Source organism: Peromyscus maniculatus, chromosome 1 (genome assembly GCF_049852395.1).
Source record: "Peromyscus maniculatus bairdii isolate BWxNUB_F1_BW_parent chromosome 1, HU_Pman_BW_mat_3.1, whole genome shotgun sequence".
NCBI classification, from domain to species: domain Eukaryota; kingdom Metazoa; phylum Chordata; class Mammalia; order Rodentia; family Cricetidae; genus Peromyscus; species Peromyscus maniculatus.
Window position 1 is genome coordinate 84849104 of NC_134852.1, and position 14773 is coordinate 84863876.

Below are 14773 nucleotides of genomic sequence, written 5' to 3' on the forward strand. Positions count from 1 at the left end.
AGAAGCCTAGCTATTACTGAGGCTAGGGCAGCAAGGATACCTAGAATTGAAAAAGAAAACCATATAACTAGCTGTTTCTGAAATTCTCATCTGGGACTAGGCAGAAGTCACCTTAAGCTTTTTAACATTCTCACCATCTTAAATGGTTTACCAAGTACCACAAAATTGGCCTCCAGCAGATAGGGGTGTGAATGGCATCAAAGAGGCTGGATATGGTCTACATGGAGGATCATATGCATAGTTCATTAGGATCTGGCAACAGTTACATACTAAGACAAAAAGAAAGCTTTCCACTCAGATTAAAAAAAAAACAAGACCAACCACCTAGCTGAAGAGAAGCTACAAGGGACACCTCCCTGAATTCATGAACAAGGTTCTAACCAACCATCAAAGGGGACATTTACATTCTGAACACTAAGAATAAAGAACTAGTTTGGCCAGGAGTTCCCTTTAAACCTCCGAGTCTTCTATTTTCTTATTAGCTAACTTAGAGACTATAACTTTTATAGACTTTTATAAAGTAGATGGTGTTGACGAAACTGCAAAGTTCAAAGGAGATTAAAAGCCCTGGTTACCATCCCAATTATAAATATGAAACATATGCCCATGTCCTCAAAAGTCCTTGGAGCTAGCTAAGAAAACAAGGTGAGGGGCCTCACTTCAGCAATCACCAACATTCACTAAGAGAACGCCACTGCGTTTTTAGTTACCCACGCTTCCTACATTGGGATGCTTCTGACAGGGCTGGAACTGGAGTATTGAGGGGAGTGCCTATGTTCGTAGGCTGTTGGCATCCCACACTTCTCTACACTAGATGTCAAAGCACCTCAGCACCTGAGAATAACCAAAAATATATCCAAAAAGATGAAACTGGGGGTGGGGGCCACACAATGTCAAGGGTGAAAGCTGCCACTGTCTGTAACCCTGCTTCAGAAGCACAGGATTACCACCTATTGTTTTAAAAGATGAAAAAGCTCAGAAGCTCCTGCACAGAATTCTACAGATAAAAAAGAAGCAAAACACCGGGTGTTGGGAGTTCACACAGCCATAACACCATCACTCAGGAGGCCAGGGCTAAACTGACTCAAATACCAGTCCAACCTACGTAAAACCGCCTGCAAAAAAAAAAAATAATAATAATAATAATAATAATAATGATAACCAAAAGGAGAAAAAGAACAGAGATCCAAACTGTAGAGCTCTCTGTTCATCTGTCACACAACCCTCCCCTGCTGCCCAAACTATGAAACCTGCAGCCACCTGAGTCTATTGTTCAATAAATAGACTCCTGGATATAATCCCTAAACCATCCTATCTTAACACTTCCAGCAAGACGCCTGGATATCAATAAGCAACCCAGGTGATTAATTCTTAGCAAGAATATTTCTAGAGTTAAATGTCAACATAAAGCTAAACTAAAGGGCAAACTTTTGTTAAAGAGAAAAGGAATGAATACTACAGAAGTTTGGTCATCAGTCCCAACTTTCACCTTAGCAGCCATATACTGACCTCGTGAATGTCAAACAACCTACATCTGAATGTGAACAGGGAACACACTAATCCCTGAGATTCTCACCATCCACCTGATCTAGGGCCATCTACAGACAACCGCCTCAAGACGAGCTCTCCCTTCCCCTAACCTGCTACACAATCTATAAATCCACTTGGTTATGACACTTGTTCTCATTATCCAGCTAATTCTCAAGCAAAATATGCACAGAAATTCAACTTAGGATACAGGGGAGGGAGACCACAAGCACAAATTTTCATGCATTCTAGACTAACCCAAAGTGCATGTGTGAATAAAAGCCAAAGGACAAAAGAGCAAGTTCTAAGGTTTCCATGACCTCCCCATCTACCCTACCCTTTCAGGATTCCAAGGAAACCACTTCAATGGCCACACGAAGATCACATCCACAATATACAGTACTCTTGAGGTTTTTTTGTTTCTTTAAAATGTAAAAGGCTAGCTGGGAAATGTTGGCACATGCCTTTAATCCCAGCACTGTCAGGGAGCAGAGGCAGGTGGATCTCTGAATTTGTGGCTAGCCTGGTCTACAGAGTGAGTTCCAGGATAGCCAGGGCTGTTACACAGAGAAACCATCTTGAAAAACCGAACATAAATAAATAAATAAATAAAGTGAGAAGGCTGGGAAGAAGCAGTATGAGCACTTGCTTTGCGAACATGAAGACCTGAATTCAAATCCCGAGAACCCTCATAAAAACACAAGTGTAGGCTGGAGATGGCCCACTGCTAAAGAGCACTTCTCTTCCAGAGGACCCAGATACAATTCCCAGCACCCACATGGCAGCTCATGTCTATAACTCCAGTTCCAAAGGGATCCAAACCCTTTTCTGGTCTCCAAGGGCAGCAGGAACACATGAAGTGCACAAACATACATACAGAAAACACTCATACAAAAAAAAATACAAATATATAAAAATAATATTTAAAAATAGTTAGCCACTGTGCATGCCTTAATCCTAGGACTCAAGAGGCAGAAACAGGCAGATCTCTGAAAATTCAAAGAAAACCTGGTCTTCATAGCTTCCAGAACTATATAGTGAGACTGGCTTTTTTTTAAAGGCAAGTGTGGCCTGAAAATGCAGTGCTGAGACATAGAAAGAAGGACCACAGGAACTTGCTAGCCTAGCTCCAGATTCAGTGAGACCCTATGTCTCAAAGGAATAGGGCAGGCAGTGATAGAGGCCACCCAATGACATCCTCTTCTGGCCTCACAGTGTACATGAACTACATACACCACACAATGAATGAATGAATGAATGAAAAAGCTTTAGGAGAAGCAGAAGAGGATGATCCAAGATGTTTTACTATGTCTCCTCTACAGCTTTCTCTGAATCAACAAAGGGGACAGCAACCATTCATGGCAAGCTTAAGCCATCCAAGAGCCAGCTACCAAAACTCTGAGTCACAATCCCACCACTCATTCCCTTATACTTCAACTTTCTCATCTTTCACAAACAAGGACGCTAATCACACCTCTTCGTGAACAGGCTGGATTCATAGCAGGCACAACAAATGGAGGCTCTTACTGAGTCTCCTCAATATTTTCTTTTAAACAGTCTCTCACAATCATTTCATCTACAGGCTTGATGCCTACCAACATACAAAAATTACAAGCACAAGGCTGGTCAGGGCTCGGTGGTACGTGTCTTTAATGCCTGTACTCTGGGGCCGGAGGCAGGCGGATCTGAGCTGAGGCCACCCTGGTCTACAGCATTCCAGGACAGCCAGGGCTACAGAGAACGAAGACCCCTCAAAAATCAAAAAGAAGGGGGTTGGGGGGGGGGGTGCAAGTATGGTGACACATGCCTTTAATCCCAGCAGCACTGGAGGCAGAGGCAAGGCAGACTGAGTTCAAAGGTCAGTCTGTTCTACACAGTGAGTTATAAGACAGCCAGAGCTACAAAGTGAGACCTTGTTTCAAAAAAGAAAGACTATAAATGAGATTCCCTAAAGTTTTTCATCAATGTTTAAAATGCTATGCTGATGCATTTTACAACTGTCAACCGGGTGACAGCCGAAGTAGCAGCCCACACAGCTCCCCCCCTGTGTAATCTGGCCAGGGGCTCACCTCTGTAAGCTACAGAGGGAGGGCAGGGAAGTCAGAATGGAGTATGACCGCATTGAAATGAAGTCATTCTTTTTAAGATTTGAGAACTAAGTTATTTAAAGAGATTAGCATCCAAACAAACTTCTGGATCAATTTGAAGAGTGTGAGTATGGCCTACACTAAGGGAAGAGACCACCAGAACTTACAGCAAACTGAGACACAGAAGGAGCTCAGCTTCTGCACAGAAAAGCCCCTCACTGCACATTTGACAAGAATGCCTGGGGCTGCAGAATGCTCCGCACAGAAACACTTCCTCTCCACTAAACCTCAACTCCTTTTCCCAGAACTTTATCTTTTACTTCCTGAACTCCAAACTAAAAACAGTGCCTGCAAGTATCAACAAAAGAGATATGACGGGCCATCGGTTGTTACTGAAGAAAGCAAGAACAAAATGTGAACCATTGTTAGATTTGGAACACGTGGAGGCTCTGCAAACAGGAAAACACTGATAAATCGGAACCACATGGAGGGCTTTTACAAAGCCAAACTGGAAGGCAGAGCTGGACTCAGATATTTAAAAAAAAAAAACCTCCACTGTTCGAGCCAGAAACAGACACTCACCTAACCCATAAACCACATTAAAAGGAACGGAAGAGAAAGAAATCAAAGCATCCGGCACATCCTGACACTACAGTTCCAAGGAAACAGGCACACATCAGACATGGGCAGGCAAATGCGGAGGACTAAGGTGAAGACCCTTGAGGCAAGGCTAACTCCAGCCAACTAGATGGGCTACAGCTACTACCAGAGCATTCCCTGGTCACTCTCCTACTTCAGCGCTTGAGGAGCAAAAGGACGCCAAGAGTTAAGTAAAACAGGCAGCAATTACCACCAGAGGGTGGGGAAAGGAACTCAATTACTGCCCAGAGCAGGGCTGTGACTCATACAACAGGAAGAACAATCAGCTCCCAGAGGCTGGCTCCTTGGAGGAGGGGAAGAAAAAACAAAAACAAAAAACTGAGCTTTAACTACAAAATGCACCTAAGATTTTAGGTTAAAGGGGACTTGCCTCTTGAGTTCATTCTCGAAAATCTCTCCTCTAATTTGCCTAAAATGACTGGTAAGCCAGACAACCACCAGGGCCCTCGGGAAGAACCCGGCTCATCAGAACACACTTAGAACTGCAGGGCTGAAGGGGGAGGGGAGACAAGGATAAAGGATAAACTGAGCAGTAACAGAACAGTACTGCTAGTAGCTTACACTCACTGGGTACATTCAGTGTGCTAGCCTCCTTGCTAAGGACCTAGATAGGCATTCTAACACTTAATGCTCACAACCCAATGATTAACACGGTCCACATTCTTTTTTTTTTTTTTTTTTTTTTTTGGGTTTTTCGAGACAGGGTTTCTCTGTGTAGCTTTGCGCCTTTCCTGGGACTCACTTGGTAGCCCAGGCTGGCCTCGAACTCACAGAGATCCGCCTGGCTCTGCCTCCCGAGTGCTGGGATTAAAGGCGTGCGCCACCACCGCCCGGCCCACGGTCCACATTCTTAAGATGAGAAAAATCTCATGCCTGAAAATAACCTAAATTGGAAGCTTTTGGTATTACAGTAAGAGCTGAATTGAAACCTTAGGGACATTACGTGACTGAGAATTACACCGTAAAATCAGGCCTAGCTCTCCCTTTCTTTACCCAGCTTCTTAATGGGGTGAGAATGGAGAGATGGCTCAGCCTCTAAGAGAACTGGCTACTCTTGCAGAGGATGCAGGTCTGTGGTTCCCAGCATCCACAGAGCATTTCACAACTGTTAGTAACTCCAGTCCCAGGGGATACAACGCTCTCTTTGAGCCTCCAAGGGTTACCAGGCACACACACATAGTACACATACATACATTCATACAGGCACATACTCATACATACACTTAAATTTAAAAGTGGGGGAGATCTATTTTCCCCAAACTACAAGAGAATCCAAAGTCTTTATAGGATCCAGGCAGTGATGGCGCTTGCCCTTACTCCCAGCACTGGGAAGGCAGAGGCAGGTGTTTGAGTTTGTGTTCTCTGAGTTTGAGGCCAGCCTGGTCTACACCCAGAGTTCCAGGACAGTCAAAGCTACACAAAGAAACCCTGTTTCAAAAAAGCTAATAATGACGATGATGATGATTATAATTATTATAAATATAAATATAGAGCCAGGAAGACATTTGAAACACCAAAACTAGGTGATCCACAAGGAAGCCCATAAATGAAGTACTCAAACTAAGCATTTCAGGAAACAGAACATGAATGGCATCTTCTATGCTCATTATCATTTATTTCAGAAACACCTTGACCCTCATGTCCTAATTTGGGCTCAAATGTTTCCAGAATAAGAGCTTTTCAGAAAAGTCTCAGGCCCCAAAGTCACCTAATCAACCAAAGCACAAATAGATTAGGGAGCAAAGGTCATAATAGACATATAAACAAAGTAACCACTGTGCTAAATTACTGACTTAAAAGGAAAACAGCCTCTGGGTATTTGATGATCTGAGTCAAATTAGTTTTATTCAGGCATTTTCTCAATAACCTTAATGTTCTAAAACAAGTAATAATTGGCAACACTGGAGAGGCTACCCAATCATGCTGGAATGCATTAGGTAATACTAAGCTACGTGACAATCACCTAAGATAAGCAAACTTACAAGGTTGTTTTTGTTTCTTTGAAAAGAAGTAACTCTTGGGTAATAAGAGAGGGGGCTGTTAAACACAGCTTCTTTGTTAAAGTAACAGTCCTCAAATTGGCAAAACTAAAGCAGCCCATAACAGCAAAAAATGACTTACTAGCAGTCACAATTTTCTTGTTAGGGACAAGTTCACTATACTAAGTTTTATGTGAGAAATGGTAGGAGTGTGGATATCCCAGGTGATCTCAGCAGCTACGTAGTACAAATTTAGACAGCTGGGCTGAACACTACAGTGAATTATGAAATCTGAATGTCATACAAAGTTCAAATACAATTACATATCCATTCCTCCTGGCAATAATTTAATGAAACATCAAATATTGTTTACACACCTCCCTCAATTAACTCCATCCTTCTTATCCTAACTTGGAGCATAATCTCAGGTAATAGCCAAGACTGGCCTCAAACTTTCCGGAGCTGAGGATAACCTTGAACTCCTTATTCTCCAACATCCATATCCCAAATAAAGAGATTTCAGGTATGTCACATCCAGTTTATGAAATTAGGAAACAAACCCAGGGCCTCTTGTATGCCAGGCAAGCACACTACCAACTGAATCACACCTCCCAACTCCCACTGACTTAATCTACAAAAGGAACTAATCATTAAAAAAAGGCCAAAAAACAAAAAAGGTACAAAGTACAAGTTTTAAATAGTGAAAATACAGACACTCCCCCCCCCGCCCCCCCCCCCAAAAAAAGTTTCTTGCCTTTCTGTTATATCCAAAAACAAACCTAACAAAATGTTTTGAAATGTTTACTGGTTCCATGTGTACTATAACCAGGTCCTAAAACACTATACCTGTGATACACATTAACTCACAGTGCAATATACCTGGGCTAAAAATATCTTCCACAGTACTGCTTATTCTCTCATAAACACAATGCAATGTTGGCTACTTAGTTCTATCCCACACAGAAACTTTAAGACTATTTTAAAAATACTAAAAATCTAATACTAGTATAATTTAATTTCAATACACCGAAAGGGAGATGGGATTACTATCTTCCTTCTGCTATCAAGATATATTCTTATTGCTTTTATTTAATAAACATTTCAAAACGTTAGAAGCCAGTAAATAGTTTACAAAATCTAGATCTCTAAGGTTGTTAAGCATTTTGTGCAAAATAAACATGAGCATATAATTTTAAATTACATGCAAACTTTTCTGTGTAATTCTTTTGTGTAACAATCTTAAAATTTCTTATTTTCCTAAGAATTCCACTAAGCAACTAGGATTAAGGGAAACCTGTAAAACCCACTCGGAATTTTTCCTTTCACAAACACCTATGAAAACATCTCTAACAACACTCAAGGAGCCTATATCATTCCTTCATTCTCTTTTTGAAGGCAGTCTCACTGTATATAGAGCCCTGGCTGTTGTGGTTTGCAGACTAGACTGGCCTTGAACTCAGAGGTTGCCTGCTTCTGTCACTGACTCCCAAGTGCTGAATGCGGGCTCTGCCACCACACCCGGAGCTTACATCTATTTTAAAAAATAAAGTACCACAGTCTACTGAATTGCTAACAGTGTCTGTCTCCTAAGAATATTATTTAATATTTCTAAAATGTACTGGAATGAGAAATACGCAGGTAAACAGCACAGAAATGCACTAGCACTGCTTTTCCTTCAAGGTTATATCCATTACTTGTGATTTAATTTCGAGCTGTAGTTGGTAAACTATTTTTTAAAATAAATTCTTGCAAGAGTTTCCAAACAAGGTAGGAAATGAGCAACAACACAAGTTTGTTTACCAGAAATGAACTAAAGGGAGACTAGGGCCAAGGTATTTCTCAAGACCTTACCGAGTAATTCTGCTACCTAAGCCAAGTTTGAATGCTAGCCAGTGCCAGTCAAACTTCAGCAGTACGCTGACACTCCACAGTCATGTATTTCCTAATGCACGGACACGTGTAGTGCTACAGTACATGTGGAACAACTAAAAGTTCCTAGGCCATTTTCCATTTAACGACCCCACTGTGATTCTTACAAACCACTAAACACATACTGACCTGAGTTTTTCTTCCTCAAATGTCAATTGAGAAAATGTTTGATACCAAGTACAAATGCACGGGGACAAGCTCAAATGCTCTTCACTTGGTTTATGAGCCATGTATGACACAGAGCTTCAACACCCGTTAAGGACTTTCAATTAAAAACATTCCACTCACATTGAACTGCTTTCAATCAATGGCAACAAAATGAAATTCACTAATCTCTTTACAAGGAAATAAAAGGGGAGGAAAAAAAGCACCGAATAAATTTAAAAAAAAAAAAAGAAAAAGAAAAAACCTGAAACTATGAATAAAAAAAACCCAGCGGACTACTCTTTGGAGATTTACGATTACAGTGTCTTTTCTCCAAAAGAGGACAACTATTCCAGGAATGGGCTGGGCTCAGGAAAACACTGTAGGGTGTGGTGCGGACCACTACAGGCCAGGCCTGAGGACTGCCAGGATCACAATCCGTCCGGAAAGAAGCCGCCCACCGGAAAGTCCCGACCAAAATTCCCTTCCTCTGCCCCGCCCCCGGCACCAGCAGAGCCCAGAGAGGAAGCAGCCGACCGGCGCACGAGGCCACGCGTCACCGCGTTCTCCCGCCCACCACGGCTGACGTCAAAGGGCGGGGCCAGCCCAGCGGCGCCGCCGTTGACCCTGCTGTTACCAGGCGCGAACACAGCCAATCAGCACCCGCCGCCAGCGCCGGCCGGCCTTTGAACTCCGCACGGCAACTTCCTGCTGTTTGGCGAGTACACAGTGCAATGCAGTATGTCTGTCAGCGCTGCGGCACAAAGGAACAGCCATTTTGTGACTGAGCTGGACGTGCACCAAGATGCCAGAGCCTCCGGGAGCTGCTCCCTGCGCCAACTACCGAGCTGCCCCTCACTTCATCATCACAGTACCAATGGGAACGTGGGGAAGGGGGTGTTCTGATATTTAGGATTTCGATTCATTCGTTTCCAGCCTTCTCAAAAATCCCATTTTTAAGTATTATCAGCGTCATAAAATGGCTGCCACTTAAAACTGCCTGTTCCAGTCCACAAGCACTGCATATTCCTTTTCTAACCATCCCCAACCTGACCAGGCTAAGAGGCTCTTGTAAGAGGCTCTTGAAAACGTTAAGATTTTACCCACACCTCCGGATATCAAAATACGGCTCAAAGGCAGACGATTTTGGATAGACATTTAATTTTGAGTTTATAAAAGCCGTGTCCTAGAACACATAAGTGTGCACACAGATTGCATGTGCGTTCTCTTCCCCCTAGTTTCCACTCCTGGATATAACGTGGGTAAGTATGTGGCATACTTTTTATGTTCATCATTAAAACTGTTGTAGTTACAAATTTACAAATGTAAATTGTTTGAAATTACATTCTAAAAAGTCAGTTTTTAATCTCCAAAAATCATGATATACAAAGCACATCAAAATTCAACATTAACTTCAAAAGAATACAAAAAGACACACTCAACAAGAATACACCTTAATAAAGTTATAGCACTTGTTTCTGAAACAGGAAAAAAAGTTTACTTAAAACTTGTGCTCATTCCTGTTTCACAAGTGATTCTCATTCCAAAGTTTACTTGACCTGAAAACAATTCCTTTCCTCCCCTGCAGAATCAGGGTACAAAGGTGATTTTAGTAATGTTCCCTAAACACTATACTTTAAAAATTTAGCCTCTAAAGGCAGCCTACAGATAACACGGAAACCAGGTACACAGGGGCAATGCAATTTCAGCTCACTAGAAATAACAGCCTACTGTACCAAAATAACACAAACATCCTTTAAACTTGACAATCTTTAAAGGAAGTGATGTCATAACTATGTACATGCATTAATAATGTATATAACTTAAGAGTAACAGTTAATTTAAAAGATTCTCGAGTATTTGGACATTCATCAAGTATACAATTTAAAGTAGAATTGGCAAAAGCATTAAAAACATGCTTCTTGTTTTGACTAAAGAAATCAAATGCATGACAATGCCCAAATCATATCCCAGATAAAAGTCAAAGTTTATTCACAGGCAGCACTTTGAGATCTCAGTTAGAGAGCATAGTCTGATCAATGAAACCAAAAACCCAGCCAGCGTAAGAAAGCCAAAACCCTGGTGAGGATATGCAAATCATATACTCCAGGGAGTAGCAACTTTAATGCTGGGTCTTTCATAATTGTCAAATATATCTGGAGCTTCCGAGAGCTTCAAATTTTTACTTTCCAGAAAACTAATTTTGCATTAGAAGTTTTTTGTCCTATATATAACCCAATAATTGCACAGGCAACTCAAAAGACATCCAAAATTGTAACTGAATTTGCAAAAGAACTTGGAAATGTATTTTTAAAAGCAAGATTCAAAATGTTTTTAAGTCAAAAGCAAAATTCATCATTTGTAATAAACCATATTCAAAATTTCCAAATTTACAAGCTAATTTAGAGAGTCTTATGCAAAATTATAAAGCAAAATCAAAATTGGGAAAAGATCACATAACCAATCACATCCTTGTTAGCTCAATGATTTAAAAATTATGACATGACAATTCTTAACACATCCAGAAATGCATGCACATTATTTTTTTTAAATAGGATACAGTCATACAACAAAAATATCTTATAGGCTTTATTACTTCAGTCACTGATAAACTACTTCAAGGAATGTGAGACAAATTATTATTTGAACAAACAGTATATTAAAGCTTCAGAAGAGAAAGCATTCCAGACGACTCTGTCAAAAATAAATGGATAAATTTAAAGCAGCATCAACTAAAATGTAAAGATAAAATACAATGACCAACCAGAAAGCACTATCTTAACATAAATACACAAACATAAACCTTGTAACATCTTAAACATAAAATCTAAAATTATATTGTCATAGTAACAAACACAAAGCTCAAGTATTAATAGCATTCCAGGATTTTTGCGGTTACAGATTTAATGATTTCAGAAACTGTAAGTAAGGCTTTGGTTAAGTCATAAAAATTCTCAAAATTGTGAAATGTATCAAAAGAAACAATCAAAAATACAAAACGAAAGGCATCCGTCAAAGGGTCCCACTTGTGATTCCGTTGTTAAATGTACATTTTCCATTCATAGAACTTTCTCAAATGTCTATTTACTATAATTTACTACCACAAGGCTCCTCTATGGCCCTCAATTACAAGTTTGAATATCCCAGATTCTTCAAAGAAAAAATCTGCCTTGCATGTAAAATGGTGCAATGCAGCATTGGCTAAACAGACAAGGTCATTTTTCTGCAGCACGAAAACCTAAAAATGAAAAATTTACTGACAGAAAAACTGCAGTTTCTAGGAAAGGCCCCTCCGTACAAAAGTACCTTACCTTCTGAATGCTGTAAGAGGCCTTAAGTCACAACTCAACTTTCATAAATTGCTACCAAAAAATCAGGGTGTGGCATGTTAGCAATCTCAAGGTCACGCTTTAAAAAAAGCAACCCAAGTTAGAAAATTCTTATAATACAGACAGCAATCCATGTCTGTCAAAGTAAACAAGTGTAAGCTGAGGTTTCCCAAAAAAAAAAAAAAAAAAAAAAAAGAGAAAGTTGATAGCTCATACCTCGATGCATTGCTGTGTAGCGAACTGTCCTCCTCTTGGCTTTTGTCCTTATTTCTCATCATCTTTTAATTCTTAAATATTAAGGGGGAGGGGGAATCTGTGTTTGCTTTGAAGTCCTGTGCCCAGGTATTTACTGTCAAAAGTTGAAAGAAAGGTAAGGTCCCAGCTTCTAAGGACGGTTTTTATTATCAGGAACAAAGTCCTGACGATGTTAGCGATATATGTAATGCAACAACGATAAGCACCGAAAAAACAAAAATATTTCTATTTTTCCTTCTTAAAATAAGTGGGGGATAAACTGAACAGTAGAAGCATCACTATCAATAAGGAAAGTTTCTCAAAGTAACACACTGGATACAAATAACAATCTCTGTATCTTATTGCGTCATCCAGGAATTTCTCTTATTTACAGTAAATAAAGCCAACTTCAACATAAAAATCTTTAAAATTATCACTAATTATCATGGACTTACCTGATCCATGTAGTATTCCAAAACAAGAGTCCTATCTAGTAGTAGAAAAATATCAGATCCGAAATAATTAAAAATAACGCAAAATCCTCCGTTAAAAAACAAAAAGTAAATGAAATAGTCCTCAAATGTGTTGACTTGTCAAAAAATAAAGCAGTAATTAATACTAAAACAGGTCCGGAAGGGAAAAAAAAGCCTCATTAGGAGAGCGCACAAAAATGGAGGTGCGCCATGGCTTCTAAGCTGGAAAAAACAACGACCTGGGCTCTCAATACGGCAGCTTCTTCCAACAAGGCACGAAAAGAAAGCTCCTAAAAGCTGCTTTTCTCCCAAAAAAAGGTTCGGTTCGACCCCAGTAAGTCACTAGAAGAGGCAGGGGGTTGCGGGGGCCCCCTGAGGCTGCCCGAAAGTTAGGGAAAGTTGCGTAAAGTGAACCGAAGCAGGGAGCAAAGCGCGCTCTCTCTAAGGCACAGCCGCCATCTAGAGCCTCCTTCCCAGCTCTGAGAGCTCTGCCTTTGATTGACACTCTCTACATTTACCCCACAACTCAGGTGATGTACCATAGACCCACCCCTTCATCTCCACCAAAAAAAAAAAAAAGAAAGAAAAAAGAAAAAAACCTAGATCCTCCATCCAAGGGAGCCTTAAGACCCCCAACCCCACACCTCCCTGCCCCTCCAGACCACTCCATGAGGGGGAGGGGGAAGGGCTTCTTAACCCCCTCTGGCTCAAGCACCCTTTTTAAGCCAGAGAGAAATGTAATTTGTTCCTTTTGTCTAAAGATCTGCTAAATATTTCAGTCCTTGAGCTAAAATAACTTCCTCCCTGGACAGGAAGTGGTGTTTTATCAAGCCATTTTGAAATAAGGATAATTTTTAGAGAATCTAAAGCTCAGCTTAAATACTAATCTTTAAAAAAATTAACACCCCCATGGGTAAAATGGCTTGTAGCTAGAAGCACCAGCAATACTATAAATGACTCAACTCTTGCCTTCTTTATGGTCCCTAAAAACCATCTAAAGATTAAGTTTAAAGGGGAATTGTCTACCCCAACTGGAAGGGGTAATTTTTTTACAACTCAAGAGCGCCTCCCTAGTGTTCAGTTGCAGTAGAGCAAAATTTAATACAACCATCCTACCCCACCCAGAATCATGAAAATTCTTTAACCCATTATATAACCTTGGAGGCGCCACACATTAAAAAATTCTCATACTCGTTACATATTTACTTCTTAAACTGATTTAGGCAAAATGAGTAACTACAAAATCAAGAATATACACCAACCATGGTCACCCTTCAATCAAAAACTCAATCTCAACTCCAAAACCAAAATAACCAGCATAGCCCAATGCTTCACTCATATTTCAAATCCAATTCTAGGTACACTCATATTTCATCAATAACAGGTCATTTACAACAGGACACACCTAACAGCCAATTATCAAACTTTTGAAGACAAACTCCCTAAAGGTGAAAACACAAAGTCTATAGAAACAAAATTACAAATGCAGTGTTCTCTCCCATACAGACAAGTATACCACCTACAGACCCTAAAAACTCAAAACATTCCTTTACTAAACCCTGTAATTGGTCAAAACCATGTCACTCCATCAATGTGGTAATCCACTTCAGATTTACAACCAAAAGCAATTATGTTAAATATAAGTAAATGCAAAATCCACAATCAAGTTTCAAATCTACAGATATTTTTGCATCCAAACAAAAATCCAAAATTCATTTTCCAATTTACACGAAGACCAACCAACTACCTCACATCACTCAACGAACAACACTGCATGTGTATTAACCATAGATGTGTATTCTAAGGTATTTTACATTAACAATGGGTTATTTTGTTCGTTTTCTATATTGAGAAAATATAATCAATGGTCATTTGGTCCACAAAACAAATCCCCATCATTTCTTTACATTAGTTAACGAAACTGTTACTAGCTAAGATCAATAAATAAAAACGTGTCATTTGATTCCAACCATGGATAATCCAAAGCATAGTGTGATCCATTTAAACTCCCAACTGTATAGCAGGAAACAAGATTTTTTTCAAATGTAAATTGCACTGCTGTTTTAGGACCTTTGGTGTGTATTATACCCTAAAAGCCCTACAAATACACATCTAATGTTAGACAATACAAACATCAGTATAACTCAAATATGATGAGAATTCTACTGCGAGATGTTTTATTTATACTTTAAAAACACAGGTCAACGAGGCCATTTGCATCAACACAAATTGAGATACTTGGTCTCAGTCTGTGTAGCCAACAAGTACTTTACTTTGTTTTGTAAATTCATTATAATCTCATGACACTTTCAAGGTTCCTATTACCCACTGATTAAAATGCAAAATGTTTTGAAAAGACCCAAACAAATTCAATGAAATTCATTTAAATCCTATAATGAACACCAACCAAA

At 39.9% G+C, this 14773-nt stretch overlaps 1 protein-coding gene across 8 annotated transcripts in view; it reads right to left on the bottom strand.

The window, feature by feature from the left end:
- The window catches only part of Chd2 (chromodomain helicase DNA binding protein 2), a 118548-nt gene extending 105429 nt beyond the window's left edge, over positions 1-13119 (bottom strand). For 2 of the 8 annotated variants that reach the window (XM_076545095.1, XM_016009221.3), the window contains exon 1: positions 8312-8823. In XM_076545095.1, coding sequence (XP_076401210.1) covers positions 8312-8412 — 101 coding nt within the window. In that variant the 5' untranslated portion in view covers positions 8413-8823. Of the gene's footprint in view, positions 1-8311; positions 8824-11871; positions 12005-12344 lie in introns of those variants that run through there. The other 6 variants (XM_006990949.4, XM_076545099.1, XM_076545100.1 and 3 more) reach the window with 6 other exon arrangements.
- Between the last annotated feature and the right edge of the window lie 1654 nt (positions 13120-14773).